Source organism: Colletotrichum abscissum (genome assembly GCF_030869225.1).
Source record: "Colletotrichum abscissum strain IMI 504890 chromosome Unknown Scaffold_9.1, whole genome shotgun sequence".
Lineage (NCBI taxonomy): Eukaryota > Fungi > Ascomycota > Sordariomycetes > Glomerellales > Glomerellaceae > Colletotrichum > Colletotrichum abscissum.
In genome coordinates, this window is record NW_026850536.1 from 837,701 (window position 1) to 856,774 (window position 19,074).

General features: G+C 53.6%; 7 protein-coding genes across 7 annotated transcripts; 2 read left to right on the forward strand and 5 right to left on the reverse strand.

The window, feature by feature from the left end:
- Positions 1 to 390: 390 nt before the first annotated feature.
- On the reverse strand, positions 391 to 3,390 carry CABS01_04768 (ATPase; the record flags this gene model as incomplete). Its single annotated transcript, XM_060538138.1, has 2 exons — positions 391 to 847; positions 914 to 3,390. The coding sequence occupies 2 exons, from the start codon at positions 3,388 to 3,390 to the stop codon at positions 391 to 393; spliced, it is 2,934 nt and encodes a 977-aa protein (XP_060389800.1).
- A 544-nt stretch (positions 3,391 to 3,934) lies between these two features.
- CABS01_04769 (HIT domain-containing protein) lies at positions 3,935 to 4,784 on the reverse strand (the record flags this gene model as incomplete). Its single annotated transcript, XM_060538139.1, has 2 exons — positions 3,935 to 4,486; positions 4,668 to 4,784. The coding sequence occupies 2 exons, from the start codon at positions 4,782 to 4,784 to the stop codon at positions 3,935 to 3,937; spliced, it is 669 nt and encodes a 222-aa protein (XP_060389801.1).
- A 399-nt stretch (positions 4,785 to 5,183) lies between these two features.
- CABS01_04770 (ferrochelatase) lies at positions 5,184 to 6,553 on the reverse strand (the record flags this gene model as incomplete). Its single annotated transcript, XM_060538140.1, has 2 exons — positions 5,184 to 6,248; positions 6,299 to 6,553. 2 exons carry the CDS (start codon positions 6,551 to 6,553, stop codon positions 5,184 to 5,186), a joined length of 1,320 nt encoding a protein of 439 aa, XP_060389802.1.
- Positions 6,554 to 7,121: 568 nt separating this feature from the next.
- Positions 7,122 to 9,177, forward strand: CABS01_04771 (ATP-dependent DNA helicase II; the record flags this gene model as incomplete). The annotated part of the gene is made up of 3 exons (XM_060538141.1): positions 7,122 to 7,193; positions 7,242 to 7,859; positions 7,909 to 9,177. 3 exons carry the CDS (start codon positions 7,122 to 7,124, stop codon positions 9,175 to 9,177), a joined length of 1,959 nt encoding a protein of 652 aa, XP_060389803.1.
- A 221-nt stretch (positions 9,178 to 9,398) lies between these two features.
- On the forward strand, positions 9,399 to 11,952 carry CABS01_04772 (uncharacterized protein; the record flags this gene model as incomplete). The annotated part of the gene is made up of 3 exons (XM_060538142.1): positions 9,399 to 9,611; positions 9,921 to 10,184; positions 10,240 to 11,952. The coding sequence occupies 3 exons, from the start codon at positions 9,399 to 9,401 to the stop codon at positions 11,950 to 11,952; spliced, it is 2,190 nt and encodes a 729-aa protein (XP_060389804.1).
- Positions 11,953 to 13,170: 1,218 nt separating this feature from the next.
- CABS01_04773 (uncharacterized protein) lies at positions 13,171 to 14,157 on the reverse strand (the record flags this gene model as incomplete). Its single annotated transcript, XM_060538143.1, has 1 exon — positions 13,171 to 14,157. One exon carries the CDS (start codon positions 14,155 to 14,157, stop codon positions 13,171 to 13,173), a length of 987 nt encoding a protein of 328 aa, XP_060389805.1.
- A 754-nt stretch (positions 14,158 to 14,911) lies between these two features.
- CABS01_04774 (major facilitator superfamily transporter) lies at positions 14,912 to 16,876 on the reverse strand (the record flags this gene model as incomplete). The annotated part of the gene is made up of 4 exons (XM_060538144.1): positions 14,912 to 15,027; positions 15,089 to 16,467; positions 16,536 to 16,609; positions 16,688 to 16,876. The coding sequence occupies 4 exons, from the start codon at positions 16,874 to 16,876 to the stop codon at positions 14,912 to 14,914; spliced, it is 1,758 nt and encodes a 585-aa protein (XP_060389806.1).
- Positions 16,877 to 19,074: the final 2,198 nt, after the last annotated feature.

Consider the following 19,074-nt stretch of genomic DNA (forward strand, 5'->3'; position numbering starts at 1 on the left):
CGTCTGGCCGTACCTGCCTTACACTGACTACGCTTTGTATACCGTATACGCTCCTCAAAGCTTTGCACGCCAGCCCGAAGAGCGATCTATCTTGCGGACACATGAGCTGTTACTTTACTTTCTTGTGGTCTGGTAGGAAATCAACGCCAAATGAAAGCTGCATGAAGGAGTATTGAAGCCCATCATCAACGGTCCAGGATTTCTACTCGGCCCTAGACGTGTCAGAGATGCAGAGTGTCGCAGATATCACTCTAATACCCGACCTTGACGCAAAGCAAAGTACTGACGATGTGTAAACAACCAAGACTTGAATGAATGTAGAAATCGGACTCAATTATATTCATCACAACCCCATATCTAGTCCAAAGAAAGAGACCGCCTTGGCCCCGCCTACAACCCCTTCATAAACTCCAGCAACGAAATCGGCTTCCTGACAGCATTATTCAATCCTTCATGGTACGTAACCCAGACCTTGTTATCACTCTTCCCGCCCTCGTGGTGATCGTGCGTCTTCTTCCTCTTGGCGTTGCCATCCATCTCGCCCAGCGGTCTTGCAGGAATCACACGCCCGAAAAAGTCCTTCTTCACGCTCGACGCGAGGATCCTCTCCTGCTCCTTGATCATGTTCTCCTTATCCGCCTGTTGTTGCTGCTGCGAAGGTGTATCCTCTGCCCCTCCTAGTGGTCCACCAACCTTGAAGCGCGCCTGGCGAGCCGCGGCTTCGCGTAAGATAATGGTCTTTTGTAGTTCCTGGTCTAGCACCTGGCGGACGGCGTATCGGGTCGGTGCTTGGCTGGAGAGTACCAGGTTCCCTGCCGTCTCGTACACCGCGAGGGCATCGAGATCACTATTTGGGACTTTGTTAGCAGAATTCCCACCAAAAGTAGTTCACAAGAGGAGAATAGTAACTCACGGTTCCATGCGGTACACCCACTGCGGCCCCCTATTAACCAACGAATCCGTCTCGATCTTGCCCTTCTGCATCTCGATCCCGACCTCCGCCATAATCTCCGCCGCCCGCTTGACCATGATCTTCTCCGTCTCTTTCCGCACGCTAGCCGTGCTGATGCCGCTGCCGCCAATGACTACCGGCTTGACGTCCGGCGACACCATCCGGACCAAGTACGGCATGAACTCGGTCGAGATGTCTTCAGCGCTCCGGAAGGACCGCCCCAGCGTGGGCGTAAGCTGCGCCTGGATGGCCTGGAGCATGGCCCTGTTCTGCTTCTGCGCTTCAAAAGCGGCATAATCAGCTCGGGGGCCCGAGAACGGCACAGGAGGCTCGCTGTCCTCCTCTGTGGCGCCCCATTTTTTGTCGTAGCCTTTGTTGACTTGATGTCGCTTGGACGAGGCGAACAAGCTGTGGCAGGCCAAGATCGGTTGGCTCAGGTACGGCGCCAATTCCCACTCCTGACTTCCAAATGTGCGTGACGAGCAGGTGTCGAGAAAGTTCATCCAGTCGTACGCCGCATTCGGCTTTGAGAGGAACGAGTCGTCGTTAAATTCTCGGTTTGGGTACTCCAGGAAGACGTCTGTCATGACGCGCTCGACCTCTCCGCTGGTGTCAATCATGTGTCGCAACCGCTCCATTGCGTTCTTCTTGTGATACTCCGCAAAGCCCAACTGAGCCTTGGGTTGCTCGTGCTGGTTCTTGAAGTTTTGTGATGTGTCCAGGGCTTGTTTCGGGAAGCCACCGCCTTCTTGAAAGACGCGCGACACGATGTCCTTTGCACTCCCTCTCCCGAGCCCTCTAGCTCCTCCAGCGCCTTCTGTAAGGTCGTGCATCACATTTTGGTCTAGCCATTGCCTTGTCAAGCGCTCGTTGAAGCCGGCGGCAGCTTTGAAGCGCCCGGCTACCCATTCGCCGACGACCATAACTCCTCGAAGATCGCCTTCAGCTCCGCTCTCTGCGCCGCGCTTGGCATCGATGCCACTCGTCATGCCCCAAGCGGCTTCACAAACCTTGCGCGCCGCATCCTTCTCACAGGGTATACCCTCCTTGTCGAATACGGTCTTGAGGCGTGTGACGACTGCATCAATGCCCGGCTTGCCGACGTGGATTACCTCCGCCATTCCCGACTGCCGAAGAGGCCTGAGAGAGGGGTGGTAGACATCGTTGCAGATGAGGATAAGGGGGCGCAGGAGGCGAAAGTCGTCCCCCTTTTTCTTTTTCTTGGAGTACGAGGAATCGGATCCGCCAGCACTATTCTTTTGATCGATGAGCACGAGGTCAATCAAAGCCTTAACGAAACCACCCTCCCCTGAAGCGCCGGATCCACCCACGACACCGTCGACCTCATCAACAATGACGCAAGCCGGTTTGGCAACCTTTTGCTGTACCTCTCCATCTTTGGACTTGACGTTCTCGACAGTCTTGACACTCTCGGTTCCTAGGGACGTTCGTATCCGGTTCTTGACGACGTCTCGGCTGCGGTCGTCGCTGGCGTTGATCTCCATCACTTCGTACCCCGCTTGTCTCGCACAGACGTGAGCCAGAGTCGTCTTGCCGAGACCCGGTGGTCCCGTCAGCATGAGAATCTTCTTGTGCGGCTTCTCCTCCTCTTGGACCTGTTTCGCGCCTGGCCTTCGTACGATCGGAGCCTTCTTCGCAATACCGGGGAATACGATTGGGTCCCACCGCTTCAGCCAGCGCAGGACCATACGATTTGTACCATCGTCACCGCAAAGATCCAGAAAGTTCTTCGCCCTGTATTTTTCGGTCCACAGGAGGGTCTTCTTTTGAGATTTGCCAGTGTGTGTCGGCTCGACTGACCGCACTGGGACATCACTTTCCTTTCTCTTTGGGCGTGGTTCTGAAGCTTCGCTCTTGGCCTTGTCGATGAGCTCATTGATAGCTATGCCGTAGTATGCGCGCTTAGCTTTTCCCTCCTTTGTCTTGGACCGCGCCGCAATGATGCTTTCGTATGATGCGTTGGCTGTCGGCTTTCGTTGCTTGATTGTGGTAGTTGTCCCGTTACAGGTAGTGAGATTGAAGGTCCTCGAAGACTTGAAGATCGATGGCGTGTCCTGGAGTAATGATGATGCAAGGCTTTGAGGTCGGGCAGGAGGAGGGACATTTCGTGTAGGCGCAACCTCAACACGGTCATTCGTCTTTTCAGGTGCTTGGGCTATCGGCTCGAGGACATCGTCGTCCGATAGGGAGGTTATGGGCGCTGGACGTTGCAAGCGGGCGCTAAAATCGAGGAGTTGCTTTTTCAGAGGAGGCTGCTGCTCATTGTTGTCGTCGGAGTCGGAATCATCGTCAAGAAGGAAACCGCTGTTGACCTTTGGCTTTGATTTCGTCGGGTCAGCCGCCGGGGCCCTTGGGCGTTTCGCTGCGGGCGGTGATGGGCTGGCGGGAAATGTGACGGGTGAAGATGCGCTAGGCATTTTGAAGGAAAGCCCAACTGAGCTCGAACGGTTCAGTTCTCTTGTTTGCTAGTTGCGACGATGTTAAGTGTTGCGCTGAGTGCCTTAATTGCAGTCTGGCAGTTTGGTGTTCCTACAGTGACAATTATTCTTGAGAGGGGAGACGCGACTCGACGCGACGACCCTGGACGCGTTAATGATTTGGTGGGGGTTCCTGGACTTGCTCCAAGCTCCTTAGTGTACCGTGCTAATTGCGAGTTTGCCAAATCAGGCACTGTCTTCACGATGAGGGAGTACCACGATCTGTAGCTTCCGCTGACTTGATAAGCTACATCCAATTGCTTGGATCATGATATGAAAGACATGCTTTATTCTTCTCTTTCATAGTGATGAGTCTTTACCTCATCTCATCAAGATCCAGACTTCTATAGGAGTCTTGTGTCACGTACCTCGATCCGCAATGACGCACACTGAGGACCTGAAGCTGAGTTCAATGTGAGAGCAACTTACAGTAATTGGCCTGTGGGAACGCTCAATTCATCGTGATATGGTCGCTATTCGATATTCAGCTCTCACTCGAAGCTCCCATATCCTTCAATAATTCCCGATACGAGTCCGCTTCAGCCACCATCTCCTCCATACTCCTCGCCTTCCTCATCGCATCCTCAATCCTCGCAAACTTCCCTCCCGCCTCCGGCCTCCTCCCTAACTCCGCATCCCACAACGCGCCACCAACATTGCCATCTTCAGCAGACATCTGCTCATAAATCTCATCTCTCGGCCCTTCCCCATCCTTGCCCGTCTCACCGGGGACGCGCGGGATGATGTGAACGTGGACGTGCGACACCGTCTGCCCCGCGTCGGCGCCGTCCTGGACCGCAATGTTAAACGATCCGGCCTCCGGCGCCGCCGGTTCTGATCTGGACGTGGCGTTGGAGAAGTAGCGACGCGCCAGCATCTTTTGGATGAGCTGTGTCGTCGTGAAGAGGTCCGTCACCTCAGCGGGCTGGAGATCCGTGAGGCGTTTGTGAGCCTGGAGGGGGCAGACGAGGACGTGTCCTGGGAGGAGGGGCTTGAGGTTGACCAGGGCGAAGGAGTGCGCCGTCTTGTAGAAGACCTGGTCTCGTGTTAGTCTATGAGTGTAGCTGTGATGCCCGAGTTCAGGTTTCTTGAAATGAAGTAGTGCCCATGTCGCATCCATAAAACGTGCCCATAGCAAGATTGCATGAGATGCCGCAAGGCCAATTTAAGATTGACGCATAACAGGATGTCATTGACTGTAATGAAATGCAACTGACCTGGCTGGTGACCTCAAACGGCCCGAAATGAATCTTATCTTGAGAGCTCATATTTCGTCGGATATCGAGGGTTTGAGCTCGAAATACCTTCTGTGCCAAAGGCCGTGTCTTAAACATAGCCAATCGTCAACTATGTAAGCGTGATGGAGTCGATTTGTAGCTTCACTAAGAGCAGATTGATTGAGGGCGATCGTTGGTGGAGCTCGGTTTGGAAATTGTTAGCACATCTCAAAAATAGAGTGGCGTCATCATCACAGGCAAAGTCCCCTTCAACATTTCGATCCTTGCTTCTTTGCAGTTGGGCATTTCACACTCATCACACATCTCCAATTCGGATACAAATTGTTCATGCAGCTGCGGGCGACACTTTGTGCATGAATGGTGGAATAGATTTGAGAGTTGATGTACTTTTGAATTCGCCTCCCTCCGATCCGAATGCCACTTTAGACCCTAGCAGATCCCCGGTTCCTGATATAATACACAATTACATGTCGCAAATTAGATGCGACTCATTCTTTATTGGGCAAGAGTCTTCTCCTGCGCGGGGAGGAGCTTCGATTGCTGTCCCGCAAAGAACTTCTTCGACTCCAAGCATCGCTCGCTCTTGCAACCAGGGCACCGCAACTCCATCTGCGGCGAGCAGGCTACACTGCTGTCGAGATGAGCCTTGGCAATGTCGGCAAGAGCCTTGATGAAGACGGGGCTGCCGTTCAAACTCTCCACTCTCTTGACCGTCTCCGGGCTTCCAGAGTCAGCGATGACTTCGAGGTCCAGCTCGAACAAAGTCTCGATGTGGTCTGATGTGAAGGCAATGGGAATCAACACAAGGTCCTTCTGGCCCTTGTGGACGTAGTTCTCAACCGAGTCGGAGGTCTGGGGTCCTAGCCAGGCGGACGGGCCGACCTGGGACTGCCAGCAGAGGCGGTAGGGGTTGGAGAACTTGAGGCGCTGCATGACAGCGTACACGGTCGCGGCAACTTCGGCCGGGTAAGGGTCGCCTCTGTTGACCACAGACATGGGCAAGCTGTGGGCGGAGAAGATCAGGACGGCGTCCTTGCGTCTTTCCTCGGGGTATTCCAACAACTTCGCCTCAATGTTCTGTGCAAACGCCTCGACCAAGCCCGGGTGTACCGGCCAGCGATCGATCACACTCCATGAAATAGTACCGTCGCCGGGTGTCGTCTCTCCGACGGCCTTGCCCTCCAGCCTTTGCCTCCACTTCCACAACTCGTTGATGCTACTTCCTGTCGTTGAGCACGAGTACTGGGGGTATTGTGTGAATGCAACCGCTCTTCCGCCTCTTCCCTTTCCAAAGCCATCCTCGAAAAGCTTGTTGTACATCTCCTCGGTCAGAGGGTCGGCGTAGCGAAAAGCTGTGTACGGCTTGTGTGGCGCTGTCTCGGGTGAGATCTCATCGAGAATCTTGCACATCTCGGCGTTCTGATACTCAGACCACTTGCGAATAGGTGAGCCGCCACCAATATCGGCGTATTGCTTCTGGATCTTGGGAGTCCGTCGCTTCGAAATCAGGGGACCGAGGTAGTTCTGGAAACGGCCAAGAGGAATCAAGTCGCCATCTGCCTGCGCATCGTTAGCTTGCGTCGCAAAATGTAGAATGACGAGAGACCTACAAAAAGCCTGCTCAGAAAGTCTCCCACTTCGTCCGTCGTTGAAGGGCCACCCATGTTCATGAATACCATCGCCGTCGGTCCCTTGGATCCAGCAGAGTTTTGCGTCACAGGTGGTACGACCGTCGCCATTGATCTAAGCTGTGCAGCCGACTGCTTCGGCAGTGCCATGGTGAGAGGCGATGAGGCATTGCGCGCAGATGTCGTCGCCTTGGACAAGCTCCGCGAGAGCTGTCCTGTGGAGTACTTGAACGCCATTGGATCGTGACAATGGTTGAATGTGAATACACGACAAGGAAAGAGTGTAGTGCGGAGGAAAAACGTGGTTGATGTTCAAGTGGCTCTAGATTCTCGCACTTGTGGCAATCCGCGAACCCCGGTGATGCGTCGATGCTGAGCGACACTTTGAGGAATTCGGGCTTCGATGACGAAGGAAATCCCGATCTGGACAGCAGCCCACCGAGCACCGAGCAGGACCCCTGTGAGGCCGAGAAGATACCTCGATACTTACAGAATCCTCTGTTCTGGCCCTGAAACAACTGGAGTCTGGGTACTCCCCTAACTCGCAGTCGAATTGGCCAATTAGACACTGCGTAATCCAAAATCACGGCAATTACGGTCACGTGGTCGCGCGCTGTGACCAGGAGCTCCTGCGAGCTTGGCGCGCGAGCTTCCCAGCTGCGCGAAGGCCCCAGTCGCGTTGGCTGCCTGGAGCGACGCCTGGTAGCTAACCTGCAAGTGCTTGCTATATCCATCCGCTTCACAGCCAGCGCAGCGAAACACATCCCATCTTCTCTTCGTACACATTTCGAGTGACCTTTCAAAGATGGCTGATCGCGGACACTTCAAAAGAGAGGATGAGGATGAGGATGATGCTGAGGAGGAGCTTGATGAGACCGTAAGTCCTATGCACTGTGGATCATGACTTATAACTGACCTGTCGCAGGACTTCAAGGCTCAAAAAGATGCCATTTTGCTCGCCATTGACGTGAGCTCATCAATGCTGCAGCATCCGCCCGCAACAAACTCCAAGAAGGCCGATAGGGACAGTGCCGTCGAGGCAGCTTTGAAATGCGCCTACCATCTCATGCAGCAGCGCATCATCTCTAACCCCAAAGACATGATGGGCATTCTCTTCTTCGGCACGGAAAAGTCAAAGTTCCAAGAAGAAAGCGGTCGAGCAGGCTTGGGCTACCCGCACTGCTACTTGTTCGCAGACCTCGACGTTCCCGCTGCTGAAGATGTCAAGGCACTAAAGACCTTGGTCGGCGCGGATGGAGAAGAGGCCGAAGATGAAGATGAGGTGCTAGTGCCGGCGGAGGAAGAAGTCCAGATGGCCAACGTCTTTTTCTGCGCAAACCAAATCTTCACTACTAAGGCGGCGAACTTTGGCAGCAGACGACTCTTCATCATCACAGACAATGATGACCCACATGGCAAGAACAAGGATGCCAAATCGGCTGCGGCTGTCCGTGCAAAAGACTTGTACGATCTTGGAGTTGTGATCGAGCTTTTCCCCATTACCAGAGACGAGAGGAAGTTCGACCTCGGCAAATTTTACGATGTAAGTACTGAGCCGTTCGATTGGAGGGGGCAGAAAGCTGACCGTGCAGGACATCATCTATCGAGACCTAGTTGCAGAGGCCAATCTCTCCGAAACCAGAAACTCAAAGTCCGGCGATGGCCTCAGTCTCCTCAACTCATTAATATCAAACATCAACTCCAAAGAAACGCCCAAGCGCTCCCTATTCTCTAACCTCCCCTTCGAGATCGCCCCTGGACTCAGAATCTCGGTCAAGGGATACAATATTCTTCACCGTCAGACCCCAGCAAGAACATCATACATCTGGCTAGACGGCGAGAAACCTCAGCTCGCCAACGGCGAAACGACACGGATAGCCGAGGATAGTGCCCGGACGGTTGAAAAGGTCGAGTTCAAGAAGGCTTACAAATTTGGCGGCGAATACGTGCACTTTGCACCAGAGGAGCAGAAGTCTCTCAAAGACTTCGGCTCCCCCATTATCCGTATTATCGGATTCAAGCCGCGCTCTATGCTTCCCTTTTGGGCGAGTATCAAGAAATCAACATTCATCTTCCCATCAGAGGAGGACTATGTCGGCTCGACTCGTGTCTTCAGTGCTCTTTGGCAAAAGCTGCTAAAAGACAAGAAGATCGGCATCGCATGGGCTGTCACCCGTGTCAACGCTAGCCCAATTCTCGTCGCCATCATCCCTTCCCATGAGAAGTCTGAAGACGATTCAGGAACGCCCTATCTACCCGCCGGTCTTTGGCTCTACCCGCTTCCTTTCGCTGACGATCTACGCGAAGGCCCCGAGCCCCCAAGTAATCACGTCGTAAGTTCCAACGAGCTTATCGACAAGATGCGCATCATCGTCCAGCAGCTACAGCTACCGAAGGCCATGTACAACCCCAAGAAATACCCCAACCCGTCGCTGCAATGGCACTACAAGATCCTCCAGGTCTTGGCTCTCGAGGAGGAGTACCCTGAAAAGGCGGAAGATCTCACCGAGCCAAAATACAAAGCCATCAGCAAGCGTGCCGGCGGTTACCTGGATGACTGGGCCGAGACCCTACAGGACGAGACCAAGATCGCGTTGGCAAAGGCTGCGATCAAGCGCGAGGCAGACGAAGGTGACGATGAGAGGCCTGCCAAGAGAGCAAAGGCTGCGCCGAAAGCTGCAAAGGTTTCCGGGTCTGGCATGACGACGGCGCAGCTTAAGGCTGCTGTGGACAGTGGTGGATTGAGCAAGATGCTAGTCGCAGATCTCAAGGAGCTGCTTGCCGCGAGGGGACAGAGCATAGCAGGCAAGAAGAGCGAGCTGGTGGAGAGAATCGAGGAATGGGTTGAGGAGAATGCTTGATGTTACAGATGACGACTTTGCGATGAAACTGTATTATACCACTTGATGACGAGTCAACGGCAGGCTTATTTATTCCCCCGGGAGCTATCCACAAGTACGCCATGCTCAAAATTGTCATCTTGATTGTTTTGCCGATCGACTAGGTTTTTGAACATCATATTCTTCTATTTCTTCCCACACACCTGAGCTTACCGACTACGAGCTCCAGCTCGCCAACCCGGATGCTGTTCAGATGGCTCAAGCCTCCTTGCTACGCCGCGCGGTTGCCCAAGAAGCTGTCAACGACGAGCAGGCGCCCAGTCATAATCAAAGGTGAAAGCCAGAATGCCCCGCCAAGCCTCTGTCAGCACAACATAAATCCTGCCAGCTTTCTGGACCTGGGCGACACATTCGGATCCTTCTTCTGCAAGCGAGCAGCGAATATGCAGGCCAGCGTTGCAAGGTGCCCTTCAATTGGTTTTGCGGCTCAGCTTGTGACATGCTCTCCCACCCTTTCTGCAACAGCCTCATTACCTGCGAGCCTGATGACAGTATATATCACATCTAGCAAAGTAGGTCACGTTTGCCACTCCGTATGTTTATTTGTTTCCATCGTGCCTCATCTCCTCATATCCTCCCGAGGCTTGAAACTTGGATTTCTTTCCACTCTGGCAACTTTTGTGTTCCACTCAGCATTACGTAGGTTCTAAAAACCAACTGTTCATATTCAATCTACGATCGCGGCAATTCTCGCTCGCAAATAGAACTTGCCGACCATGGACACATCCGGAGAGGCCAGACGCGAGGCGTCGTCAAATTCTATCAAAAGAGAATCAAGACTCTTGCAATGGCCTCCACAAAGGCTCAAGAATGGTCTATCGAAACCATCAGAACTTCTGCTTAGTATTCTTTCTTTACTCATGGTGATTGTTATTATGACATACATCGGTATCTTGCTCCTAAATGATGGCCGAGACATAGAGAGTCTCTCGACGATGTGGAAGTTCGCTAGCGAATTTTCCCGGCTCGTAAGAATCATTGCTTCCGATAAGAATTCACTGTCAGTACTAACAATGTTCCCAGGGCCCTACGGCGGTACCCTTGATGTTTGCCTTCGTCATTGGCAGGGCTGTCAGGAGCTATGGGCATTGGAGACTCCAAAGAGGAGAGCGCATCGGGACCTTAGACAGCCTCTTCGGTTCGACCACATTGACCGGCACGATCACCACTATAATCGATCTGAAGAGGATCGGGGGCTTAGGAGGCTTGCTAGTGGTCATTTGGTCCCTGTCGCCACTGGGAGGACAAGCAGCACTTCGAGTCCTGACTCCGCGGGCCGAGGAGATATCCTTTCTCACGACCTTGCCATACCTAAATAATACTGTCGTCGGGTTCCCTTCGAGATACATGGCGGCGGGGATGGCAGGTCAACAGATTCCCATCAACGCGTTGGTCCTGGGGTCACTTGGGGCTACGGATGAAGTCAAAAACTCAAGCACAGATACATGGGGCAACATCAAAATCCCGATGATCGAGCACTTTTCGCATTATCCTCAGGTCAAGAGCAATGAATGGGTTCTGCTGGACCAGAACCAGAACGAAGTTGTGTATTCAGCAATTATCGGAATTCCCGTCGCCAATATTTCTCGAAGACACAGGTCGGACTTCATTTTAGAGACTTCATATCTGAAGTTAGACTGCACTGAGCTTCGTAATTTCACAGGAAACATCTCCGAGGCGGTGGACCCCAAGCGCAAAGGATGCGCTGAGATTGACGGCTTGATCGGAGGCACCTGCAATTACAAATTCAAATGGGGAGGACTTGCCACTGTTCCCTATCCATATGGGATGCAAAACTCATCACGATCGTATGAGCGCTGTACTGAGCCTCGAGTCGCAGCTAGGGGCTTGCATTACTGGAACTATGAATCTTACAAAGGAAGAGGTGGGTATACACTTGCCAAATGTTCTATGACCACGTCATTCGTCGACGTTCGCGTCTCGTGCTTAGGATGGAACTGCAAGGCTGTGGCCGTACGACCGTCTGCGTCAGCACCAAACGTATGGCAGCACACAAACAGAACCTTCTTCGACAGCTGTCCCCTAGAACTCGTTGGTACATGGAGTTGGTTCTTCAAGTACTTCGAGACTATAGCTGACAGCAATACCGGGGGAGTAGGCTCGACTAGTATCATACAGTCGTTCTTAGTCGATCCTGATTTGGGGCTGAACGTTTCAGCAGCATGGAGCCTCCCACCGATCTACGAGGTGGGGAAAGAACTGTTTTCGGTTCGCCTGGGCCAGCTTCTGAACACCTACTGGTGGGCTATGATAGGCACCGAGCCTTTGTTCTTGGGCCATCCCGAGAACTACGACGACTTGTCAAGATGGGACAGGGGAATTGATGGTGACAATTATGTGATTGCAAAGACCCAGGCTACTGAATACGTAAACGTACAGGTCCTCCGATATAACAAAGCCTGGATGACGGTTCTTATTGTGGCAACTTTGGTGTTGCTACTTACAACAGTCTTGGATTTTGCGCTGAGCCTGAAGATTTGGGTCCCTAAGCTTCTCATGAACATATCAACTTTGACGAGGGGCAACCCAAACTTCGACGTGCCGGCTGGCGGCGGAGCGCTGCCTGATGAGGCCAGGGCTAAGCTTTTGGCCAACGTCAAAGTTAGGTTCGGAGACGCTGAAGGTGTCGATGAGTCCCATGATCTTGTCATTGGAAATTGTGTGGAGCATGGGGGTCGCGTGTCTAAATTGATGAAGGGGAAACTTTACACTTGACGGGCCAACTACTGAGATTACGACAGGTTCTTCTTGCCTTTTATCAGGCAAGATCTTCTAGACTTTAGCAAAGATCTCACAAGAGAGATAGTGCCTTGATATCATTCGAAATGAGATTCAGGATGAACGCGGTCTCCATCGTAGCGTTGTAAACCAGCCCATTTACTTACCACCTCTAAGAGGATGTGAAGACCACCAGATTTCTCAGGTGGCCTATCCTTGCGAACCAGACCTTCTCCGGCATATCGGACTTAGATAGCTGTCGCAATTCGATGAAGTGAAACCGATCGGGCACTTGTGGCGGAGAAGATTCCCGACGGACTCCTAAGGAGCTATCTCAAACCCGTGAGGGGCCGGCAAGACTGCCCCCAAAAAGAGAGTTGTGGGAGGCGCAATCAGTACCCGCGACACCCATCATTCGTCATTGTGTTTGAAATGAATTGTGACTTAAAGGCAACCTTTAGATGAGATGGCGGCGCCAGATGAGGTTCTTCGGTCTTGTTCAGACTCTCAGGTTCGCAACTTGTACGAATACTGAAGTGCTGCTCTAAACAGAAGACGGCGTGTTGCAGAGGATGGCGCTTGGACTGGCGCAGCTAGCGAGTCCAGACGTCCATGATAGGTCTGCGTAAGACCAAATGAAAGCATCAAATCCGGCATGGTGTAGCGGTTAGCATACTCCGCTTTCATAGAAAGTCCCGGAGAGATCCGAGTTCGACTCTCGGTGTCGGAACGCCTACATTTTTGCGGCTTGTGAGAAAGACCCGACGCCAAATAGCAAATACCGCTTTTACCAAATGTTGCGAGAGCATTTGGCGAGGCAGGAGATCGATTCGCTGATTGCTATACCTTTCTTTATTCATGACGTGGTAACTGAATTACTGTTTATGGTCTGTGCTATGTGGGCGACACCATCTAGCTGAACTCAAAATGTCATTTGCTGTACCGGTATTAGTGGCGCGAACCACATGGATTTCTACCCACCTTTTAGGCCTCACTCATTGAATTTGGACCAGTCTTACAACCGACATCACATATGATCATTGAGATGATATGTTTCGATGCTAGATTTTTTTCCTGTATTTCTTCTTCTTTCCGAAAGAGGACAGCGGATGAGTTGATCACAAGCACTGATCAATGTGCCTTGTAAGTGCCGTCACTGGCCAAAACCTCTGGCATATATCTACACATTGACCAACGCCCTCTCATCCAACCCTCTCAATTACACCTCCTGACATTAAACCCCCCACCGTAATTCGGAATCGGATTCGCGCTCACATGTCCAAAAAAGTACCGATGATACCGATTCGAATCCTCCCCGTCCGCGACCGCATAACACGACCCTCCCTTCCCCGGGTCGCGATCAATCACCTTCTTTCGCGCGCCAGGCCTCTCCTCTTTAACATCGACCGACATTTGGCAGTAACTGAAATACCAGTCCTGGCACTCTGCGACATAACACTGGTTCGTTAGGCCCCGTAGGGGCTCGGTGCCGAACACGTTGTTGAAGACGTCGTACATGATCAACAGAGCTTCTTTGGTGTTTCTTTGGCCGATGCGGTTGCAGGTCCAGTCTGTTTCTCCGCGCTTTTGGAGGGAGGAGGGGGAGGTGTTGGTGGTGGGTAGATCCCATGCTAGCGGGCTTGCGTTGCTGCGATTGAGAGCGTTGAGGAGGTCTGCTGGGTGCTGGCGATGAGTTCCGTTGGTGGTGGTGGTGGTGTTTGCTCGCTCAACAGAGGGCGTAGATCTCTTCCAACCATCAGAGCCACCTCTGGTATCGGAGCATCCCGCGCACTGGACGAAGCCCCCCTGTCCCTCGCGGAACTTTGGCTTCTCAAAGGGATCTTCACTGTTCCCTCTGTCTCTGAGGACCCGGTTCCACGGACCGTCCTCGACATCTCTCCTCTCAGGATCAGAGTATGCATCTTTATCCAAGGTGCCTTGCTCGTGGACTCTCCTGACAACTTCATCCTCCCCGTCCTCGGAAAGGTCGTCGTCAACCTCAACCTCCTCGATTAACGTCCACTCTAGATCATGTTCATCGATAACCGTCCGTAATGCCTCCATGTTGATCGGATCACCCCGCGCCACGCGCACTCTGCCCTCATCGTTCTCGGAGAAGCGGACGCCGTAAAAAGGCTTGTTACTATCGCTGCCATCGTTGTGTCTCGTGTTATAGGGCCGGTTGAGAATTTCTCTGAACATGTCTTCCCCGTCCCCGTTGAAGTCCACATCCAGGATGGTTTTTAGCTGCCGGGGAGGTGAAAGGGCCCGTCGCGGAGCACCGAGGGTGAGAAGGGCGGTTTGAAGGAGAAGTAGGCAAATCAGAGGAAAGATCTTATGGGAAGATGTCAGCCTTACCGCTTCAATGATCTGGAGCCCCTATTGAAAAATTTACCATTGTGCAGAGTTCGAACGGGTTCTCTAGCCAGCGAAGACGTTCGTTCTGTTTGAGTTGCCGTTACGGTGAAGAATAGGAGTGAACAGAGAGCGCATAAACCTGATCAAGAGGTAGGTGTTGACAGTCTTTTTGACTGATTCTGGACGAAGCAAGGGTCGGATGACGGTCGTACGGCCCATTCTTACACACAAAGCTCTGGTTAATGGCCAAGGTGCCGAGACCAAGGGAGGACAGAAGCCTTCATTCAGAGTCCTTCAGAGTCAATGAAAGTGGCCAGTCCAATCTCTGTGAAGTAGGCAAGACTCTGGAGCCAGTCTCTCGACAAGAACACATATGAACAATCAAGGAAAGGTGTATTGATGGTATCGAGGGATACTCTTGTATCCAGTGCGGCAAAATCGCCGATGCTCTAAATCGAAAGAACCACAACTCTCTAGCGCTCAATGGCGCTGACGTCTATGTTCTAGGTATCCCAATCCTCCTCTCGCTATTCTTGTGAAAACACAGACAATACATAGAACGTACAACTCGCCAAATCCCAAAGCCAAAACCCAGAGTTTAGTTATTGGGTATCAGCTCATCCTCCGTCAATACTTCCAGGGCCTCTGAGTTGGCGTTTGAGCTCGGCTGGGGCGCCGATGAAGGGACGGGCTCGTAAGTCTCCTCGAGGAACACTGTGTTTCCGGTTAGTAAAGGGGATTTCTGGTACGTCGCAAGCATTATTAAATGACTTACCACCGGGCCGCACAATAAAGCTGGCCAACAAAGCCAAACCAAACAGAGATGCAAGGAGGACGAAGATGGCCTGGTCAAAAACGCCGACAGTGGAGTAGTAAAGGGTGTTGAAGGCGATCGGACCCAACACCCTCGAGAGAGCATGGAGGACGCCAATGGCGCCGAGCAGCTGACCGACCTGATCCGCGGGCACATGCTTGGTGATGGCGGCTTGGATGGTCGCACTGCCGAGACCGCCAAAAGCAGTGACCATGCCAGAGAGCACGAAGACGGCCTCATTTCTCGCAAACAGGTAACCCAGGGAGCCTGTGACGTCCGAGAGCAGGGCGAAGCGGAGAATCCAGCAGTCGACGCTGTCGGCGCCGTTGTTCGCCTCGACGATGGAAACACCCGAGACCCTCCTACGGTAGGCTGCGGGCCGCACGCGGAAAACGTAGTTGACGAGGGGTAGGACGACGAGCAGCGCGACGACGCGGACCATGGAAACGGCGGAGATGTAGCGGGAGCTCTCTAGGGTGCCCCAGCCCCATGTCTCAGGGGACTCGGAGTAGAGAAGGATGACGGTGCCGGCGCTCATAGCGGAGCCCAGGAGGATCATGTCGGTAAACGAGAGCGCGGCGATGTTGAGACGCAGCCTCGAGGAGGTGCCGGGTCCCGTGGGCCACAGCGTCTTGAGGGGAGCCAGAGGGTTGGCCGCCTTGACCGTGGACCAGGTTCCGGCACCAGCCTTGGCCTCCTTTTCTTGCTTGTGCTTTTGGCGGGCGCGGAGCTGACGCTTCACGCTGAGGGACTCGGGAACGATGAATCCGACAAAGATGATGAAGTAGATGTGGCATCCCATGGTGACGTAGAAAACGGAGAGTAAGTTGCCGGTCCAGGCGGCAAAGTAACCAGTCAGAAGGGGGCCAAAGGCAAGGCCGCTGAAGAGGCAGGCGTGAAGATATCCGATGCGCACACCACGCTGAGACGGCGCGGTACAGTCGCTGGTGTACGAGTTGATGAGAACGCTACCAGCCGTGAAGGATCCAGTGAGGCCGTCGGCTACGGCGCCGAGAAGCAGCCAGTTGTAGTGGAACGTCCAGGGGAAGTTGGCACACATGATGACGATGAGCTCGGCCACGACGCCGCCGCAGGACGCCAGAGCCAGGAGTTTCCGACGGCCATAACGGTCCGAGAGCTGGCCCAACTTCGGAGCGGTGATTGCGGACAGGATGCCGGTCAACAGGTTGATGGCCAGAGTGAACATGGACACACGCTTCTTAACCTCGGGGATGAGGCATTGCGGGTTATCCGCGCCGAGTATCACGGGTGTGAAAACGAAGGCCGGGTCCAGCGCCGTCTCATCGGCAAAATGCCTTTGGCATACCAGATCGACGATTCTGTGTTGCACATGAGATTAGCGACTGCGATCGGCCGCCAAGACATCACGAGATCATTTGTGACATACAGGTTCAGCTTGGGCACCAGAGAGCCTCCAAAGGCCAGCGTGAAGAGAGCATACGGGATCAGAAGCCAGAAGACCTGGCGCACAGAAAGTCAGCACGATTGTTCGGGACCACAGGGCGGCCCGGGCCGGAGACAAAAAAGAGAGAATCCTACAGAGGGAGTCTTCCACCACGGCAAGTGTTCGAAATCCGCATAACCCGGCCATGTATCTTCGCAGGAGCTTTCGCCGTCGCGAGCGCCTGCGCTCAACAGCGATGTGGTCTCTGTTGCCTCGTTTATGGGTTTCCCGTGGACGTCCTGGTCCACCCGGGTGACAATGATGTCGTCTTTTGGTGCCGACATTTTTGACTATTTTGATGTTGTTATTGCTGCTCGTGCGCTGTATCGAGTTCGAGTGTCGTGTAGTGTAGCGTGCTTGGTGCAGAACACAGCACAACTGTCGCAAGTAGGTTCCAAAGACTTTTTGAGCTTGATAACTGACAGACAGAAGGCTGCGAAGTTTCGTATCGAGTATCCGTGTCTTTGGGAGGGCTGTATCGTCGAGTATTGGCCCTATATCCTGACTTGGACTGTATCTTTGGGGGTGAGCGCGGCAAGATGTACAGAGCGACACTGCCACGATTCCATTCCTGAAGGATCGTGTTGGACGTACACAGCAGTTAGACGCCTCTCCGAGAGTGTAACTGTCAAGTCGCAAGAGGGACCAAAGCTGGAAAGGCAGAGGGGTATGAATACATGAGCAAGGGAAGAGAAGCGCTATGCCCGGCGCAACGAGAAGTGGGAATGGGAAAAGAAATAGAAACCCGAGCTACGTAGCAGAGGACCGGGGTGCGCTGCCCACATCGAGAGATAAGGCGGGTGTGGGACAGCGATGGACGCTGGTGAAATCGAGCCAAGGGCCCGGGCGAGCGAGAGACAACTGCACGACCACACATAACCAGAACTGAACGGGGGGGGGGGGGGGGGGGCTCCGGGGGGGGGGGGGAAAGAGGGGGGGGGCCAACCGGGGGCGGGGGGGGGAGGGGGGGGGGGTGGGCGGGGGGCGGGGGGGGGGGGGGGAAGGCGAACCACGCACAAACAGAAGGGGGGGGGGGGGGGGGGGGGGGGGGGGGGGGCGGCTTCGACTTTGGGTGTGGAACAATGTGGGATGGGCCAACCTAGGTGCTAGGATGGGAATGGGATGGGATGTGTCGTGGACTCGTGGAATGGGAACAGCGCCCCCCCGGACATGGATCGTAATGTTCACTTCAGAAAGCGGAAGGTCATAGCATCTCTCGAGGCGCCAGTGATTCCTATTGGAGCGGCGTGGGGACGTTGACAAGATCAGAGAGAGACAGAGAGAGACAGAGCAGCGCAACGCTTCGTCCGGCGTCCGTAACGGCCTAAACACGTTTCGGTTGGGGCCCTTGAGGCTTGGGAGGCGTTGTATTGACGGGTCACGGGGAACTCGGGGATTCTGAAGGAGACTGGAGACCAGCAAAAAGTCCATCATATTGCGGTCATGTCTGAGAGTTTGTGAGTTGTATTGGCTGTATTGTGTGGGTGGGATTAGCCCAGCGAGGGGAACTGAAGATGGTAGTGATTTGCTTGTAAATCCTCGTAACCGAAGTAGACAGGGAGGTACTTAATTCATGGTCGGGGACTCGGGGAAGATGGACTGAGGTCTCTCAGCCTCTCTTTTCGAGCAGAATTCTCAGTAACAGACAGGATACGGTACAAGTTACAAAGACCGAGAGGAAAGGGAAGAAAGAGGTGACGACGAGACAAGACGACAGGACGCTCCCTGCCGCGGGTTGAGGAGCAACCATCCCGTGGGACGGTGGGATAGGTGCGTGCCTGCCGGACTTAAGAGTGACCCCGTGTGAGTGAACCAATCTCGTGGGACAGCAGGCGCATGAGTTGGCGTCTGCCAGGCCTATCCATGACGCAGTTTCGCAGCTTCAAGGTCGATAAGGGGGGTGCCACAGTACCTCCAGAACCTGGGAAGTTCAGCCACAACCCAGATCTGTCAGGGCCGCCGTTGCTCTGTTGGAGGGGGGGCCAAACTCTTGTCTCTCGATGCTCTGTGTACGTACTCCCCATACCTTAGTTCACTTAGTGTAGACAACTCCGCAAGCTTGAGAAGATGATTTCTAAGCTTGAGCCACTCCCGCGCGGGCACTTTGCTCCAAGTTACATCACCAGAGTCAACTCCGCAGCCCGTCTGACGAACTATCCGAAAACAGAGTGACAGAGTCCCAACGCCCACCGGCTCGCCAAAAAGACGTTGTTAACTTTCAGCCTGTCAACTCGTCGTACCTAACCACCTAGGTAGTACCATCGCTGTCGCAGTTCAGCAGGCTTCAGATGTCCGAAGTCCGGTTTATCAAAAGACAGTCAATGAACCCTCTCGTGCGCGCGCGCGCGCGGGGTGCCACGTACCTAGGTAGTTGCACAAAGACATGTTGCATACACAATTCCCGTCTCCTCCCCTTTACCTGAACGCCAGCACAAACTTTGATGCCCAAAATGGCAGCACAGCAATACTTCGTCCAACACGA